We start from the raw sequence: 17,928 nt of genomic DNA on the forward strand, positions 1-17,928 counted from the left end.
TTCAAACTGTCTCTCTGCCCATTCAGGTTCTGGGTTCTCAACTTCCTCCCTTGTAACACTTTCTTATTCTTTCATATTCCATTTGTCCTTCACTGTCACATATTTGCCTATCACTCCTATCTTTGGTTTTTCAAATATTGATGTGTGATTATGTAATGGCTGTTCATGATTATCAGTTTGCCAACACTATAAATACTCAGTGTGCAAAGCTGCACACTGCAAGCAGTGTAGGTCTTCCTGGTACATCCAGAAAACTCAAAATGAAACCTGAGAACCCATCTATGGACACCTCAGGCAAAGTAAGTATGCTGTCTTAAAATAGATACCTATCATGGTAATTGGCTGCTAAGCTCACATTGAAATGAATTTAAAATACCATTTTCTCCTAGCAGGTTATCAATGGTTCTTAAAGATAACACCCAGTTTTTCCCTGGCTGTGGAAACTTATTTTCTACTGGTGGGGGAAAAACCACTGAAAACTTCTTGAATGACAATTTGACAATATTGTAGCAAAGGTTTAAAAAATATGTGATAACTAATATTCAGAGCACAAAACATGTGATGCATATGAGTGAAATTGATATTTTGAGATGTGAGTATAGTTTACAGCTCTTGAGGAACAGTGGCTTTTCTACTTACTATTTGTTGAATTCTTTGCCTGGTGCAGGGTTAAACTTGTGATTATAAAATAAACAGAAGCCATGTTATTGCAAAAATCAAAAGAAAAATATAAAAGGTAGAAGGATGGAGGGTAGAAGCATGAAAGGAGGAAGAAGAGAGTGGTAAGCATCACTATACTCCTAAATCGGTAAATACAAAATACATGAAAGTTGTTCACCTTACATAAACAGAAAAACTTAAAAAAATAAAAGTAAAACAAAAATGTGCCTGTCATTTGGCTTGGGAATTTATTGCAACATAAAAATTACATGTTTTATAAGTAGGTTGACTGCAGCACTATCTTTTAAGGTGTATAACACTGGATGTACCATATGTAAAATAGTAGGAAATTGATTTTAAAATCTATGGTGCATTATGCAATGAAGCCAAAAGTGGTCATTAAAAATTACTCACAAAATATAAATAATGTTAAGTAGAAGGGCAGGCTGTAAAAAAGTAAAATTATGTTTAGTATGATTATATGATTATATGCATATATTCATGGGTTGTTAATTGGAAGGACTTGTCCTAAAATCTAAACAATGGCAAGAAATGCATTTTCTTTCAGTTTTATCACCTTTCCATTTGTCTGAACTCTGTAAGTGCTCTAAGTATTACTTGAAAAATTAGAAAAATATTCTTAGAGTATATTTTTACATGAGCTAGGTTGGTATAAGAAAATTAGTTTATTTTATCTTTAGAAAGAAATTACATTTTCTATATTGTTGCATTTAGTTTGTCTTGTGGCATTGTCTCTTCTCCTTGTATTAGAAGACACATATGAAGGTAATGGAAAGTTCATGAAATTTGTAGAAAATTAAATTGAAATAATTTTTGGTGCCAAAATGTTAGAAATTCATGTATAGTTTTTTCACAACACATATATTCCATATGACCCCACACATTGTGTTATCCCCAGAAATCTAAATTTCTTGAGGGCACAATAGATTTTCCTATCCCAGTTTGGTTTGCAAATTCTTGTGCAATCACTGTACAGGTCCTTGCAAATGGAGAATACATAAAATCATGACAACTAGTATTACCACACATTAAGATACATTAAAAAAAACCTTTAAATATTCGACTCATTGCAGTGTTGTTACAAGAACACACATAAAAGATAACTAGAATAATGGAAATAGCCTCCAAAAAATCTTGAAAATACAGACTTTCTAAAATAAAGGTTCCAATTTAAGCAAAAAAAAACCAAAAAACGAAGAAGCAGCAATTAGACACCCATCCATGCCAGGACAATTAGCTTATACTTTAATTTCATATCACACGTCAAAATAATTTTCAGATCAATTTGAGAGTTAAATTTTTAAAAATCAAACTAATTGGACTCCCAGGGAAACTGTTAAATATATCTTGACAATAAGATGCTGGACTTTCTACCACTGTCTGTACCTACAATGTCAGAATACACTTAAATAGCATAATGTATATAAAATTAAACATATAAGTATAAATTTTTAAAAATTAAAGGTTGAAATCAATAAGAGAAAAGCATTTGTGATGAATTGACAAATAACAGGCTTCTCAGATGTGTAAACTCATACACATTAATTTTAAAAACAAGGTGTCAAAAGATACATGAAATGTACAACCAAATACTTCATAAAAGTGGAAAATATAAATCACCAACATAAAGAAAGAAAATATTTAACCTTTCTAGCTGGCACTGAAAGAAATACAAGGGTATTTTGAAAATTAGTGCAAAAAGTGTTAATTAAATTATGTTTATCTTGGTGCCAAAAACTGTTGAAATCCATGTACATGACAACATGAGATTTTTGAAAGGTATGTAGACATGTGTTTTATGAAGAAGTTATTCATGCAATCCAAATTTGGCCAAAAATAACTATTTTTTTCCAATGTACTTTTGGAATTACCCTTGTACTAATGAAAAGAAAAAGTGTTCTTTTTTTTTTGACCTGTCAGATATTTTGTGCATAATGAATACATTCAGTGTTAATAAGATTAAAATAAATGATGATCCAGACATTCTAACACATTCTATGGAGCATGCTAAATGTTTCACCTTTTCCGTAGAGATTTTGAAATCAATTTAGTACTAACAATGTCCTTATCTTTTCCCAAGTAGTATTTACGTAGGAAAAAACAAGCAAGTAAAAATTATGCATGAAAGCATTCTGTTCAGTGTATTTTATAATACTTGAATGAGTGAAAATATTTCAATAACTATATGCTTTTGCTGATTAAACAACTTAAGACATTTCCAAAGAACAGAACATAAGTCACTTAAAAGTAGGATTATGAAATATTTTGAAATCATAAAAATTTTTTGTGAACAATAATGGTAATTATTCAATAAACGTTGGCTTTTACTATCAAAAAGTAATTAGAATGTAAATAGCTTATTCAAAGGACATGCAATTAATCTGACAGGTAAAATAATAACACCCCACTTCAGGGTGCCTGGATTCAATATCTGACTTCAGCCTCTGATTCAGCTTCCTAATAATACAGATCCTAGGAGGCAGAAATAATGGCTCAGGTAATGGAGTTCCTGCTATCCATGTGGGAGACTTGGATTAAATTCCCATTCCCACCTTGGCACAAACTGATGTCATTGTAGGTATCCGAGAAGTGAACCAGTGTTTGAAATGGAATCTCTCTCTCTCTCTCTTACTCTTTCTCTCTCTCTCTCTCCATCTCTCCCTCTCTATTATTTATACTACATGATCTCAGCCACACAAAAATTACTTTTAAAGACTAGAGGGAGCCTTGGGATCCTGCACCAGCATGGGAGACCCAAAAGAAGCTCCTGACTTCTGCCTTCATATCGGCTTGGCTCCAGCCACTGCAGCCACTTTGGGAGTGAACCATTGGATGGAAGATATTTCCTCTCTGTCTCTCCTCCTCTCTGTACATCTGCCTTTCCAATAAAAATAAGTAAATCTTTGAAAAAAAAAAAAGACTAGAAGAAAATAGGTTAAACTTTTAATAGCTCCTATCTGAAATTGCATGTGGTCTTTTGTTTGTTTTTCTTTATGCCCTTTACATTTTTTAAATAAACCATAATGAGCAATTGTTATTTGTGCAGTGAAAAAGAAAGTCAGGTGCCATCACTACATTATGTGATACTATTTTCCTTGTGTTTGCAGGCAATTACATGCCGTGCAGCCATTGCCTGGGCAACAAATTCTCCTCTTTCAATTGAAGAAGTTCAAGTTGAGCCACCAAAGGCTGGGGAAGTTCGTATTAAGGTAAATTTAATCTTTCCACCCTTTATCGTAGGAGCTAAATAAAAGGAAATCCTAGTTCATTAAAAATACAAGCATTTAAAAAATGAGTTCTATCCATTTAATTTGAATTTATGCCTGTCCAATTTTCCTTGCAAAAAATTAAAAATATAATAGAGTTAATAAACACTTGAGATACTCATTGTAAAATATTAGTAACTTACTTAAGGTAAATTATTTTAATTATTGTGCTTCTTAAATAAATTACATATTGTATAGGACAATATATTTTACAACATGACCTACAAGGCTTTATGAGTGCCTCATCTGTCTCATTTTTGAAAGGATAGCCATACCTTTCAACTTTTATCATACAAAGTTAACAACATATACAATCAGTGACTGCAAGCTCATTATCCTACTTTATTATTATGTATTCAGGAAGTATAATAGCCTCAGAAAGCTCACCTGGAAAGTGCACAATGCACGAATTTCAATTTTAGGAATGAAGATTAAGAGGTCTATGATGACCTTTAAAATGATTAAAATGAGTTACAATTATTGAATCATACTTGAAGCAGGGATGAAAAAACATGAATCTATCAATGTAATCAAAGTAGGTGAAGATAGAAGTAAATGGTATACCAGTATCAGAGAAAAAGAACTAAACAGATTTGAAACGTATCAGGAGGAAAAAAAAAAGGAAGAAAGGATTCTATGTAGGAAAAGATACACTAATGAATGGAAGACAGAAAAGGCAAGTAGGGGAAGTAGAAACCCCATGCTGCTGTTATGTTAAGGACTTTATTTCCTTAATGAGAGAATATAAGAATAATATCAAAAGCACTACAGATGCAGACAGAGGGAGCCATTCAACAATTTTCCTTGATTGTTTTTCAGAATCTCATTCTATTTACCATACTTTTAAATACAATTTTGTTAATGCTTATTGTGTGCAAGGTCAGCATCCACCAAAATGTTTACTAGTTAATTACACACTGTTCTGTGCTCTGACACTTTTACATTCCATAACTATAAAGGCTATAACCTATATTGAACTTCCTGAATAGCTCACCAAGGCGGAACCGCAGCAGCAAGGATCTGGGTAATATCTCCTTGGACACTGGATAAAACATGTTTCAGGACTAGTATTTCCAATGGTACCAACAGTTTTACTTCCAGCTGATACTAAGGATAACTTCCCACAGATAATTGCATATTCTTGCATGGTATGCAAGATAAAACTAATAAGAATATTCCAAACTTATATATGCCTAAAAGAACACTTTTACCATTTGAAAGCAAGCTGAAGCCATTTTTAACACGTGAGAAACAAAAATCATTGTGTAATTCCCATGACCATATTTTTTCACTCACTTAATCGTATAATAATAGCAATAGCTTCTTCCAGTGTTGTGGCTATAAAATACTACCTCTCTAAACATAAATACAGAAAACTTGTCATTGTGTTTTTCTGGTAGTACTCTAGACAGAGCACTAAAACCGGGATTAAAGAATATGAAAGATTTCATTTTTGTGATTCAAGTAATTGGATTGAAGCTGGCTTAACTGTTCTTATCTGTGTGCTGCAACAATGTGGAGGAATCCACCATGGGGGGAAGGTAAGGGGAGGGGTTGAGGGAATCCCAGAGCCTATGAAACTGTGTCATAAAACAAAATTAAATAATAAAAAAAATAAGGAGATGGCAGCTATCTATAAAGCAAAAAGAGAGAACTCAGGAGAATACAATCCTGCCAGCAACTTGATCTTAAATTTCCAGCCTGCAGAATTTCAAGAAAATAAAAATAAATTATTTAATGGAGAAAAATAGAATAGTTAAGCCATTAATTATGAATTTTTCAGATTGTACTATGTGCATTAAATTTTTGTAATAATCATCTTATTTAATTAAAACTAATTTTATATTATTAACTTAAGGCTTTCAATAAACAAATTTAAAATTTTGAAAACTGGTTTGCCTGGGGAATTAAAGAAACCTTTTATAATGCTAGGGCTAAATTCTGTTCATCAATATTAGTGCTATTGATGTTTATTAATATAAAAGATTTATTTATTGAATGAGACTGTCATTATATTTGTAACTATTTATGATATAAAATAAACAGATTAGATTTTAAAGAACCAAAGTTATTCCAAGCTGCTAAACACAAGCCATGTGACTTTGGACAAGTCCTTCTCCACCTTTGAATCTCCCTTTACTCATCTCTGTGTTAGAGGTGACAAGAAGAAAACTTTTAACACAATTTAGTTTCAGATAAAGGAAAGAGAAAAATCCCAAATCAACTGATCCTTGGTCATTTTGTCCCTATGCAGATGCTGTCTACAGGGATCTGTGGTACTGATGAACACGTCCTCAAAGGAGAACTCCTCATGAAATTTCCTTTGATCCCAGGCCATGAAGGAGCTGGGATTGTGGAGAGTGTTGGCAATGGAGTAACATCTGTGGAGCCAGGTGGGAGATGGGGTAGCCTATCCACACTCAAGCAAGAGTGCAGTAGCATCATAGCATCAGTGTGCTTCTACGTCGAATGAAAACTCTTCACAGATAAACACTGTGTGTGTGTGTGTGTGTGTGTGTGTGTGTGTTGCTCCAAATGATTAGCATTACATCTAAGAACTGGAATACATTACAAGTGAAGGTTCCAATCAAGTGGAATGTAGAGTTTAGATTCTAGTTGGCAATTTGACAGTGGCATCACAAAGAATCAATAGAAAGCAACTGTATCACAGATTTAGTTTAATGCACCACTAGACATGATGCTCAACATTGTTCCACAGGGCTATAGATAAAGCTAAAAACAATAATCAAATCATAACTATTTTATATTGTATTCTATATTATCTCTCAAATAAGAGAAAGCATATGATATTTGTCTTTCAGGGATCCTCTTATTTTACTAGGACAAAGGTCTCCAGTTGCACATATTTTATTTTCATTTTTCTTAGAACTGTCTCTATAAATTACATGAAATTTATTATTTTTATTAGAAGGGGTAATTATATACCCTTTCCAAGTATATGAAAAAGAATCTTGGCATTCATATTCTTAGCATATTTGGAATGATTTGACTGATTATGAGCAATCACTCAGATTATCAGAACCCCACAGTTAGGTTTAGGTACATTAAGAGACTCAAGAAAGTGAACAACCAGGGCATTCATGAAGCCCAGTATATTTATTCAATAAGCAGTTCTGGAATGCTATCTATGCTTCTGACACTAGGCATAGTTAAAAGGAAAAAAGGTAAAACAATAAGATATCATGCAAACAGGAGAGACAAATACTCCAAATTCTATTTGTAGAAAATTCTAGTTGCATGGGAAATGAGGACCCATACTTAAAGAGAAAGTAGGACTCCTACTGAATTTGGAAACTGGTCCCTTTGGAGTTTTTCAGAGCTAATAATAAGAGGTACCTTATCAAAACTCATAAGAGAATTTAGTGTTTTCTAGCTTTTTTAACAAAGTGTAAGAAATTTTAAGAGCCACTCAAAGACACTGTTGCAGAACATCTGACTAGGTCTTCATAAATCTATAATAACAGTATTGATGTTCTTCTCCTATCCCTCTCAGCCTCTTACCCTACTGCTCAGGAGGCCTAACTAATGACAGGATTCAAACATAATCATCTTCCTTTTTGTAACTCTGCAATTCAAAGCTGTGTAGTCAGTGCTGTTGTTGAGCTTCCTGGGCTCTTTATATATCATGGATATTAATGCTTTATCAGTTGCATATGGTGCAAAAGCTTTCTGTCATTCTTCAGTTTCCTCTTTTTGTTGAGGGTTTCCTTTGTACTGCAGAAGTTTCTTAATTGACATAATTTCATTTTTCTATTTTTGATTTTATTGTTTATACTTCTGAGGTTTTTTCCAAGAAGTTTTTGCTTATGACAATGATTTAAATGATTTCCATAATATTTTCCTCTAGTAATTTAATGCTAACAGTTTTGTGGACTTGGATCCTTGATTCACTGCAAGTTTGTTTTTGTATAAGGTGTAAGGTAGGTATCTTGCTTCGTACTTCTGCATGCATAGACCCTATTTTCCCAATAAAATTTGTTGAAGAGATAGTCCTTACTGCAGGGATTGTTCCTAGCTTGTTTACTAAAGATTGTTTGCTTGCAAACATGTGAATTAATCTCTGGGGTTTCTATTCTGCTCCACTGACCCACGTGTCTATTTTGTGCCAGTGACAGGCTGTTTTTATCGTAACTTTCCTGTAGAATGTCCTGGAATTTAATAATGAGATACTTCTGATTTTGCTTTGCTTGTTCAGCATTCAAATGCTTAATAAAGCTCAATTCATAATAATAGGTAAAATATGGAATCAACCCAGATGTCCAGCAGTTAATGGATGGGTAAAAAATATGCGATACATATATACACTATGGAATACTATTAAGCCCTAAAAAAGAATGAAATCCTGCCTTTTGCAACAGGGAAGTAAGTCAATCACCAAAAGACTAATATGTAGCAGTTTATATAGAATACAAAAAAGCATACAGGAAAAAACAGATATCTTGGGATTTTATTGTTGTTTTTAGCTATCATTTATACTGCTGTGGAACTGTGGCCTTACAACTTTTTTTAACTTGTTAAATATAAATGTGCTTAGTGGTACATTAAGCATGTAATTGTAGAGTTGCCTGAAATTATGATTTTCAAAAATCAAAGAAGAATGAGAGGAAGGAAGGAGGAAAAGGAATGAGGGAGTGAAATTTGAGGGAGAGAAATATGCATATCTCCTTAGAACTATGCCCATGGAATATATATAATCTGTTCTCTTCATATCTATAAATTTTTAAAAAGAGAAGTAAAAGCAAACCAATAATGACAAAATAATAATGGCACTTCTGAAACCAGATAAAGTGGGTATTACGCTGGCTACCATGGTGTGTCTGGAGCAAGTTTTCAAGCAATCCAGTGAAATTTTTGTAAATATACTACTATATTTTTATTCCAGTGATTGTTTCAAACTATTGATTTTATCATTTTTCTTTGAATAGGAGACAAAGTCCTCACACTGATTATTCCACAGTGCAGAGAATGCAGTTCCTGCTTGAACCCCCAAGGAAACTGCTGTGAAAAGCAAGAGTTAGTAGATTTTCTCTTCACTCTTTTATGATTGATTATATAGCACAATCATTGATCTGTAGCTAATGGTGCTCACTTTTCTCTTTACAACCCCATGTGTCCATACTTGTGACTGCCTCTGTCTCTTTATGGAACAGTATCCTACCCTGTACTGGATTAATGGTGGATGGGACCAGCCGATTTACCTTCAAAGGAAAAAGGATTTATCATTCTTTCCGCACAAGCACATGGACCGAATATACTGTTGTGCCCGAATTTGCAGTGGCAAAAATTGATGCTGCTGCTCCTATGGATAAAGTGTGCCTTATAAGCTGTGAGTTACCAACAGGTTACGGGGCTGCTGTTAATTCAGGCAAGGTGAGGAAGATACCCGAGGTTTAGCATGTACCATAATGACTTTCCTGGCAAAACATTAAAACCAGGTCAAACTCTATAGGTCAAATGGCTCAACTAATGTAAATAATTTCTAAAGTCACAATGAGCATGTTATTTGCTTGTTTTCTTACTTAATTTCATGTATGTCCAGATTTGATTCCTAATACAAGCATGACTTAAATTTTTAGGTGACTCCAGGTTCCACCTGTGTAATCTTTGGACTTGGAGGAGTTGGCTCTGCCATCATCATGGGCTGCAAAGCCTCTGGTGCTTCTAGGATCATTGGGGTTGACATCAACGAAGAGAAGTTTCCCAAGGCGAGAGAATTGGGGGTCACTGATTGTCTCAACCCTCAGAAGCTCAAGAAGCCAGTCCAGGATGTCGTGGTAGAAATGACAGGAGCTGGTGTTGACTTTGCCTTTGAGGCCATTGGACTCACTGATACCATGGTATGTGGTCCTAGGGAACAGTTAGGTGGTATTGCCTGTCAACATGTAGGTACAAGTTGAACAGCCTCCCATATAAGCATAAAGTCTCCTACGAATACATTCAGAAACTGAACATCAAATCAAAAGTTGAATATAGTGGTAATGATTTAGCCTAAGCAGTTAAGACATCCTTTACCCAGATCAGATCAGATTGCCTGGGTTCAATTTCTGGTTCCTGCTCCTGATTCCAGCTTCCTGTTCACACAGATCCTAGAATGGTTCAAGTAACTGGGTTCCTGAAATTCACTTGGGAGAGTGGAATGACTCCTTTTCTTTTGGCTTTAATTTGACCACATCATTGCTATTACACACACTTGGACAGTGAACCAAACGATAAAAGTTCTCATTCTCTGTCTCAGTATATTTCTGTGTGTGCGTGTGTGTCTCTGTTTACTATAGCTCTCAAAGTCTTATTTTAAGATGTATTTGAGAGAGAGAGAGAGAGAGAGAGAGAGAGAGAGAGAGAGAGAAAAGAGACAAAGACAGGGAGATCTTTCATCTGCTGATTGTTTCCCTAAATGGACACAGTGGAACTTGGTCAGGTTGAAGTCAGGATTCTGAAACTTCATCTAGGTCTCACACACAGCAGCAGGGATCCAATTACTTGAGCCATCTTTCACTATTTTCCAGGAGTATTACCAGACAGTTGGATTGGAAACAGAGCAGCCAAAATTCAAAATGACACAGTTATCTGGGATGGTAGTGTCCCATATGACTTGATCTACTGTGCCAAAACACTGGGTTTTCTTTTTTCTTTGAATCAAAGCGAACATTTAATAGAAAAAATAAACTGGGAAAAACACTGGGTTTTCAAATAAACTTAAAATACAATGTAAATTCCCACTAAAACATTCATTTTTAAAATAAAAGAAACACATATATGTCATTATAGTATATGAAGTTTGAGCATGTAATACAATGCCAATAATTCCTTTTTGTAAAATTTGCACCTCTTTATGTGGATTTTTAAATTTGTTTTGATTAATTCAGTGATTTGAAAGGCAGAAATCAATGTCATCTATCCACTGGTTCTTTCTCTAAATTGCCATACACTCATGTCTGGGCAAGACCAAGGCCAGGATTCAGAAACTATCCCCATTCAGTTCTCCTACTTGGTTAGCAGGTACCAAATTACCTGGGCCATCACCTGTTACCTTTTTAGGCACATAAGCAGGAAGTTGGATCAGAAGTGCAATAGGTGAGATACCAGTAGCATAAACAGCAGCACAGTTCACTTTGTCACAATGCCAGCCCTCTGTGTTTTAATATGTGTGAATGGACATCATTTGATTCACATGTGTTATTTTTGTGAACTGTAATAGAACTATTTATTCATTATAAAACTGGCAAGTTCCTATGCATCAGTGTGTTAAGTTCCATGGAATGAGAAGCATCAGCGGAGAGAATGCAAGCATCAATATACTGAATTGTGTACTCACTCTAATTGATTAACAAGTACAGAAGTACAAACATGCCATGTGTTACATGAAAATGCAAATATACGTAAATGGAAGAATAAGGAAAGAAAATGGGGTTAACATTCAGAAACTGGGGTAAAATACATATGAAAAAGTATACTGCTTATAAAATCTAATTTTTAAAAATGAAGTTTCACACACAATATCTTCATAATAACCCTGTGGATTGGGTAACCTACTTCTATTTTAGAAAGAAATTTGGGCATTGTAAAGAAAAAATAACTTTACCAAGTTACATAAGTAGCAGAGTCTTCAGCTTCTCTAATAAGAGTCCTATAATTTGTTTGAAGCTGATATTATTGTACTGTCTGCTCAGAAGATCAAAATTTACAGACTTCAAGATTCTTTGCACCTTAGATGGTAGCTGTTACTCATGTCTGGGAAAATATTTATGATCATTATTATCACTATTAGATTGCTGCTTGGAATTCCTGCCACAAGAGCTATGGAGTCTGTCTGATTGTTGGGTTGGCTCCAGCACAAACACAGCTTTCCTTAGATGCACCAGTGATTGTCACCGGAAGAACACTGAAGGGCGTATGTTTGGGAGGTAGGTGAATGAACAGAAGAGCCCCATTGATTGCTCCCTGTGAATTCCCTTTCAACTCTGTAGAAATGTGGAAGTCAAACTCCTATCTTTAGAGCCACAGACATAGTAATGAAAGTTTCTTCTCCTCTAATCAATTGGTAATTTTCAAATCAATATCAACTAAATTAATTTAATAGGGATTGTTGTAGTTCAAGTACATTTTCTCAGGTGCAAATAGTTTGAGATTTTTATTGAGGTAGAAATAATTTAGTTAGGTTCAGTGCTGGTAGATTAAATGTTGGCTATAGTACTTTAGCAGCAACACATTCTAAACACCTATATATGTTCAGATTTTGTATCTGAAGACTAGATTTTGTATCCTCAAAGGTCTTATTTTTAAGCAATATTAACAGCTTTAGTAAATTAAAGCTTCCACCTATACCATTCACTTGGTGGGTTCTCGTGTCCCCATCATTCATGTGAGTAGAGAGGGAGCAAACAGTATTGTACAGGTAAGCCTGAAAGAATAGCTGGAAATTGCCTTTTTAAAAGTCACTTTTCAACTCATTAACGTGAATATTGGCCTAATTTTTCTCCAAAGACATTCTAGATATTACAAACTTTCTATGCTAGTCACACATAGTAGCACCTCAACATCCTCTGATGCACAAATAAATGAACTTCTACATTAAGTGGCAAATTTTCAGAGGAATTCGTTGCCCAACTCCATGACTTAATTGATTTATTTTCTTTCTTTCCCCTTGTTTGATATTTCCCAAGTATTATTATCACAGCCTTTTTATTTTTACAGATTATAAAACCAGAGACTGTATTCCTCAATTAGTAACTGACTACCTGCAAAAGAAAATTAATATAGATCCAGTAATAACCCATCAGCTACCTTTTGATAAACTCCATGAAGCCCTTGAGTTGTTTCATGCTGGAAAAACGTGAGTGCTTCGTTTACCAATCTATACACCAATACCTCACAGAAAAAAGTTGGCTTCAGTTACTTCTCAGCAGTTCTATGAAAATGAAATGGTTGCTTGGACTTTTGCTTTCACTCTCACACTAACCTTGTTTCTACCATCATGATGGTAAGAAAAGTTTTTTCCTCTTTGAAAAAGAATGAAATCAACCTGTTTCAAAGAAATGCCCTAGAATTCATTATAGCAGTAAGGGCCATTCTATCCCAAATTAGTCCATGTGTATTATTTCCCAAGTTAGAGAAACTATCCAAAAACAAATGAGTTGTCATTTTGAGTCAAGAAAACTTGTACGGAATCTTAGAAATTGAGTCTCCAACTCAGGGTATAAATTCTTCTTGTACCATTTCTGATATACATTCATTCTGTCTCTGCTAGCATGAATTCAGAAATAGAACATTAATTGAATAAGCAGTTATGTATACACATACATGATCGGCAAACACTTACTGATAGCACACTGTTTGCCAGTACTGTCATGCATAAACATGCCATTGTCACCAATATTTTAGTCTCCTCCTTCTGGTCCCAAGCAAGTTTCTGTTTTATGTGCTTTCTCCCAACTCTCCCTATATCCATTGCTGATTTATTAACTTTTAAAAATCTAGATCTTTAACTTTTGCTACTTGTTTTGACCTACCACAGCAATCCCATTTAAATGAGGAACTGAGAACCAAGAAATCTAAATGAACTCTTAGAATTAGAGTAACAAGCATGGGAGAAAGGATCCAGCGATGAATGGAGACATTACCAAAAGAAAGTCAGAAGAGCCAATATTTTTTATTTCTCACCTGGACATGGGGCTGCAGCAGAGGGTTTGTGGGTTTCTGTTGTCACCCAGTCAGAGAGAATGACACGGTTGGAATATTCCTTTCATGACTGACACTGAAACCTAAATCAGACTCTCATCAGTTAGTGATATTTCATGCACATAAAGCAGTATGAAGATGGAGTTAGGATGGGCACTGGTAGACCATAAAGCCTTTCATTACAAGGTACTTGTCTTACTGAAATCACTGTTTCCTGGATAATTGGTTTCTTTCTTTCACTTCTATGTTTCAGCATCCGCTGTGTCCTGCTGTTCCAAGGCCAGAAATAACACAAGGTGCAGCAGCATCCTTGGGGACTTGACTCTTGCCTGCTTCACCTCCCTAAGGATTCCAGTGCATGGGAAAGAGAAACACTGCAGAGAAGGCTATGTGGCTGTACAAAATGAAATATGTGCCACTTGAATATTTTAAAACAAGATAAAAAATTGAAAATTGATTAATATAATTCATTATTAAGTGTAGTGAGAGAAATTTTGGCTTTTAATTGATGACCCCATTGATATGTGCATAAACCCAACTGATCTCTGAAATTTGCCCATAAAGTTGTCCCTAACATACCCCAATTGTTCCATTCCTCAGGGTACCTTCATTTCTGGCTGATGCCTCTGCACTATCCCTTGCCACTCTTAGAGTTGATGTGATAATTTTGCTGACAGTGCTGCTGGGTTACAACCTTGTTGCTTCCTTCGAGTCTTTCTCTTCACCAAATTAATATTATAATTTACTTATTTGGGGTTGGGGGTTGGGAAAAGGGTAATGAGAAATAGCTCCTCTTATTCTGCTCTTTTAAAAATCATATTTTCTCTCTCTGCATAGATCACTTCCATTCTATTTAATTTTTTCAGCTTTTGAAGAATAAAAGTCAAAATGAAAATTCCTTTTACCATTCTTTCAATGGACTTGTCCTGACATTTCAGCTCAGAATGCTTCAATGAATTACTGGGACTGGGATGGAAGTAGGGGTGGGGGTGGGAGATATCAAAGAAAATACATTACAATGAGAGAGAGAGAGAGAGAGAGAGAGAGAGAGAGAGAGAGAGAGAAGAAAAGAAAAGAAGAAGAAAGAGAAAGAAAAAGAAAAGAAAGAGGAAGAGGAACATATCAAATATGATCATGCCAGATGAGCTCTGTCACTAACAAGTACTTGCTAGTCTGAATATCAATTTCCCATTGTAAAATGGGAAAAAATGAGAGAACAATGTTATAATTTGACTGTCAAGACTGGAGATAATTTTTACAAGTGTAGAAATAAAATAAAAATTCTAAACTTTTAAAGAATAGTACATTTGAAATATAAAAAGGAAGACAAAGATAAATAAATATATTAAACTAGAACTTAAATAAAATTAACTCTAGAATTAGACATTTTAGTGACAGTAAAGCAAGCAAAACTGAAACTGTTGTAAGAGAACTTTTTCTCTTACAGTATTTCAAGTGAAATATTAAAAATATCAAAGTAAGCTAAGATAATTACAAGAAATGGTACAAGAACACATTCCACATTTTAAAACATTACAAGCAAGCTAGAAGCCAAGCATCCTGATTATTAGAAGTTTGGGGTTAGAAATACCCAGATACTAAGGTTAGCTTCCTAACACAGAGGACCACTGCATTTGGAGAAAAACTGGGAAGGCAAGAAATATGAAATGTGCAACAGGTTCTTGGCCAGAAAGTATACACATGGAAGATCTTCCTGGCATTCATTAAGAGCCTTACATTCCAAGTATGAAAAGAAACACACCAAAGTATCCATTCACACAAACTCCGCACAGTCCAAGAAGGATAGAGTACTCAGTAAGTACTTAATAAGAACACCATGCAAATTTTGGTAACGAGTAGGGGCATGATGAGCTACATTACATACACTTGAATTAAAATTCTATTCTAAACAGATTAAAACACAAAAATATACAATAAATGTAAATTAAATATAAAAATGTTTGCATATCAATAGGGTATAGAAAGTCTTTCTAAACATGACACACAAAAAAATAAACCATCAAGAAAATTTTATATATTTAACTACTAAACATTTTAAACTGAGGTCTAAAAAAGAACAAGATTACAAACAAAGCTGAAGCTCTATGGAAAAAACTGAGTGGAAATATTTGTGCTATACATCACAACTATATAATATCTTCTGTAAGAAATGGTAAAATAGGGACCAGCATTGTAGCTTAGTGGCTAAAAGTTTTTGCCTTGCATGTGCCAAGATCCCATATGGGTGCCAGTTCATATCCTACTGCTCTATTTCCATTCCAGCTCTCTGCTTGTGGCATGGGAAGCAGTAGAGGATGGCCCAAAGCCTTGGGACCCTGCACCCGGTTGGGAGACCCAGAAGAAGTTCCTGGCCCCTGGCTTTGGATTGGCTCAAGCTCTAGCCATTGTGGCCACTTGAGGAGTGAACCACTGGAAAGATCTTTCTCTCTGTCTCTGTTCTATGTAAATCTGACTTTCCAACTCAGATAAACAAAGCTTTTTAAAAATAAATAGTAAAATATAAGTGTATTAATATAAAAGCATTGCTGAATGATTATATAAACATCATAAAATACTCTAATGAAACTTGAAAAAATGAATAAAAGCCAAATTTCAAAATATAAAATAAAATAATGATGCAATAATAGATTATCAGGTTAACAGCAAACAAAACAAGTGGGCCTTAATATGTTATAGGATATAGAGAAACATCAGCACTGCTTTACTTTTTGAAGGCAATTTAGTGCAATTCCATGAGTGAATTCCAGAGATGGTTCAACATATGCAAATTATCTCAATAAATTCATGGAAAGCAGCTGATTAAATATGAAAAAACTATCCTGATAGAAACTTGAAGTACCTGAATACAAAGGGAACATTACTCAACACAGGTAAAGCAACATGTGACAAATCATAGCCATTATCCTACTGAGTGGGGAAGTTGGAGGCATTTCCACTACGTTTCAGAACCAAAGGATACCACTATCACCACTGCTATTCAATTTAGACCTGGAATTTTCAGCCAGAGTCAGGTAAGAAAAGAAATCAAGGTGGAAAAAATTGTAAAGGAGTAAATCAAGCTATCCCTTGTAAATGACATGATTCTTTATATAGTAGAACCAACATACTCTGCTAAGAGAGTACTGGGACTCATAAGAATTTGATAAAGTTTCAGGATATAAAATCAATACACAAAAATCAACAGCTTTTGTATACACAATCCCATGGCTGAGAAAGAACGTGTAACAACAGTCTCATTTACAGCAGGTGCAAAAAGTATTCAATAACTTAAAGTAAATTTTACCAAAGAAGTGACAGATCTTTATGATACAAATAGCAAAATATTTTTTCATTTTATATTATATTTTTGACAATCTTTACATAGTTAATTAGGGTAAAAAGGTTCACAAATAGCAAAACATTAAAAAAAATAAAAGAAGACACAAAACATGGAAAAATTGGGCTTGATGCAGTGGCCTAATGGCTAAAGTCTTCACCTTACACGCACTGGGATCCCATATGGGCACATGTCCCAGTGGCACTGCTTCCCTATCAGCTCCCTGCTTGTGGACTGGGAAGGCAGTATAGGATGGCCCAAAGCCTTGGGACCATGCACCCATGTGGGAGACCAAGAAGAAGCTCCTGGCTCCTGGCTTCAGATCAGCTCAGTTCTGGCCATCGTGACTACTTGGGGAGTGAACCTGTGGATGAAAGATCTTCCTCTCTGTCTCTCCTCCTCTCTGTGTATCTGACTTTCCAATAAAATAAATAAATGAAAACATGGAAAAATCTATCATATTAGTGGATTCACAGAATTAATATAAAAATGTCCATACTATCAAAAGCATTTTACAGACTTAATGTGATCCCAAACAAAATATCTAGGACATACTTCTTAGATCTAGAAAAAATGCTAAGTTCATATGAAAATACAAGAGATAATGAATAACTACAGCAACTTTAAACACTGTAAACAAACATGGAAGCATCACAATACCAGACTTCAAGACATACCACAAGGCAGCTGTATTCAAGGCAGCCTGGGACTGGCACAAAAATAGAGATGAATGGAAAGAATAGAAATACCAGAAATTACACATTTCTATAGCCAACCAATATTTGAAAAGCACACTGAAATCAGCCCATGGAGAAAGCATGTCTTTTCAGTAAATGGTGGTATAGAAAATTAGATTTCTGTGTGCAGAAATAGGAAACAAAACCCCCTACTTAACCTTTTATACAATCATCAACTCTAAATGGATTAAGGCACTAAATCCATGCC

General features: G+C 34.7%; 1 protein-coding gene across 1 annotated transcript; it reads left to right on the forward strand.

Moving 5' to 3' along the window:
* The first annotated feature begins 281 nt into the window (after nt 1–281).
* LOC101516442 (alcohol dehydrogenase 1-like) lies at nt 282–14,351 on the forward strand. Its single transcript, XM_004590620.2, has 9 exons — nt 282–299; nt 3,789–3,890; nt 6,202–6,340; nt 8,894–8,981; nt 9,119–9,338; nt 9,545–9,805; nt 11,737–11,872; nt 12,663–12,801; nt 13,900–14,351. The coding sequence occupies exons 1-9, from the start codon at nt 282–284 to the stop codon at nt 13,934–13,936; spliced, it is 1,140 nt and encodes a 379-aa protein (XP_004590677.1). The 3' UTR covers nt 13,937–14,351.
* The last annotated feature ends 3,577 nt before the right edge of the window (nt 14,352–17,928 follow it).

Source organism: Ochotona princeps, chromosome 7 (genome assembly GCF_030435755.1).
Source record: "Ochotona princeps isolate mOchPri1 chromosome 7, mOchPri1.hap1, whole genome shotgun sequence".
NCBI lineage: Eukaryota > Metazoa > Chordata > Mammalia > Lagomorpha > Ochotonidae > Ochotona > Ochotona princeps.

What these genes read in the sequence shown, in the direction of transcription:
- LOC101516442 (XM_004590620.2), top strand. An exon ending in CTGCTGTTAATTCAGGCAAG is followed by an intron (nt 9,339 to 9,544) that starts GTGAGGAAGATA and finishes TTAAATTTTTAG; the next exon opens with GTGACTCCAGGTTCCACCTG. An exon ending in TTGGACTCACTGATACCATG is followed by an intron (nt 9,806 to 11,736) that starts GTATGTGGTCCT and finishes TATCACTATTAG; the next exon opens with ATTGCTGCTTGGAATTCCTG.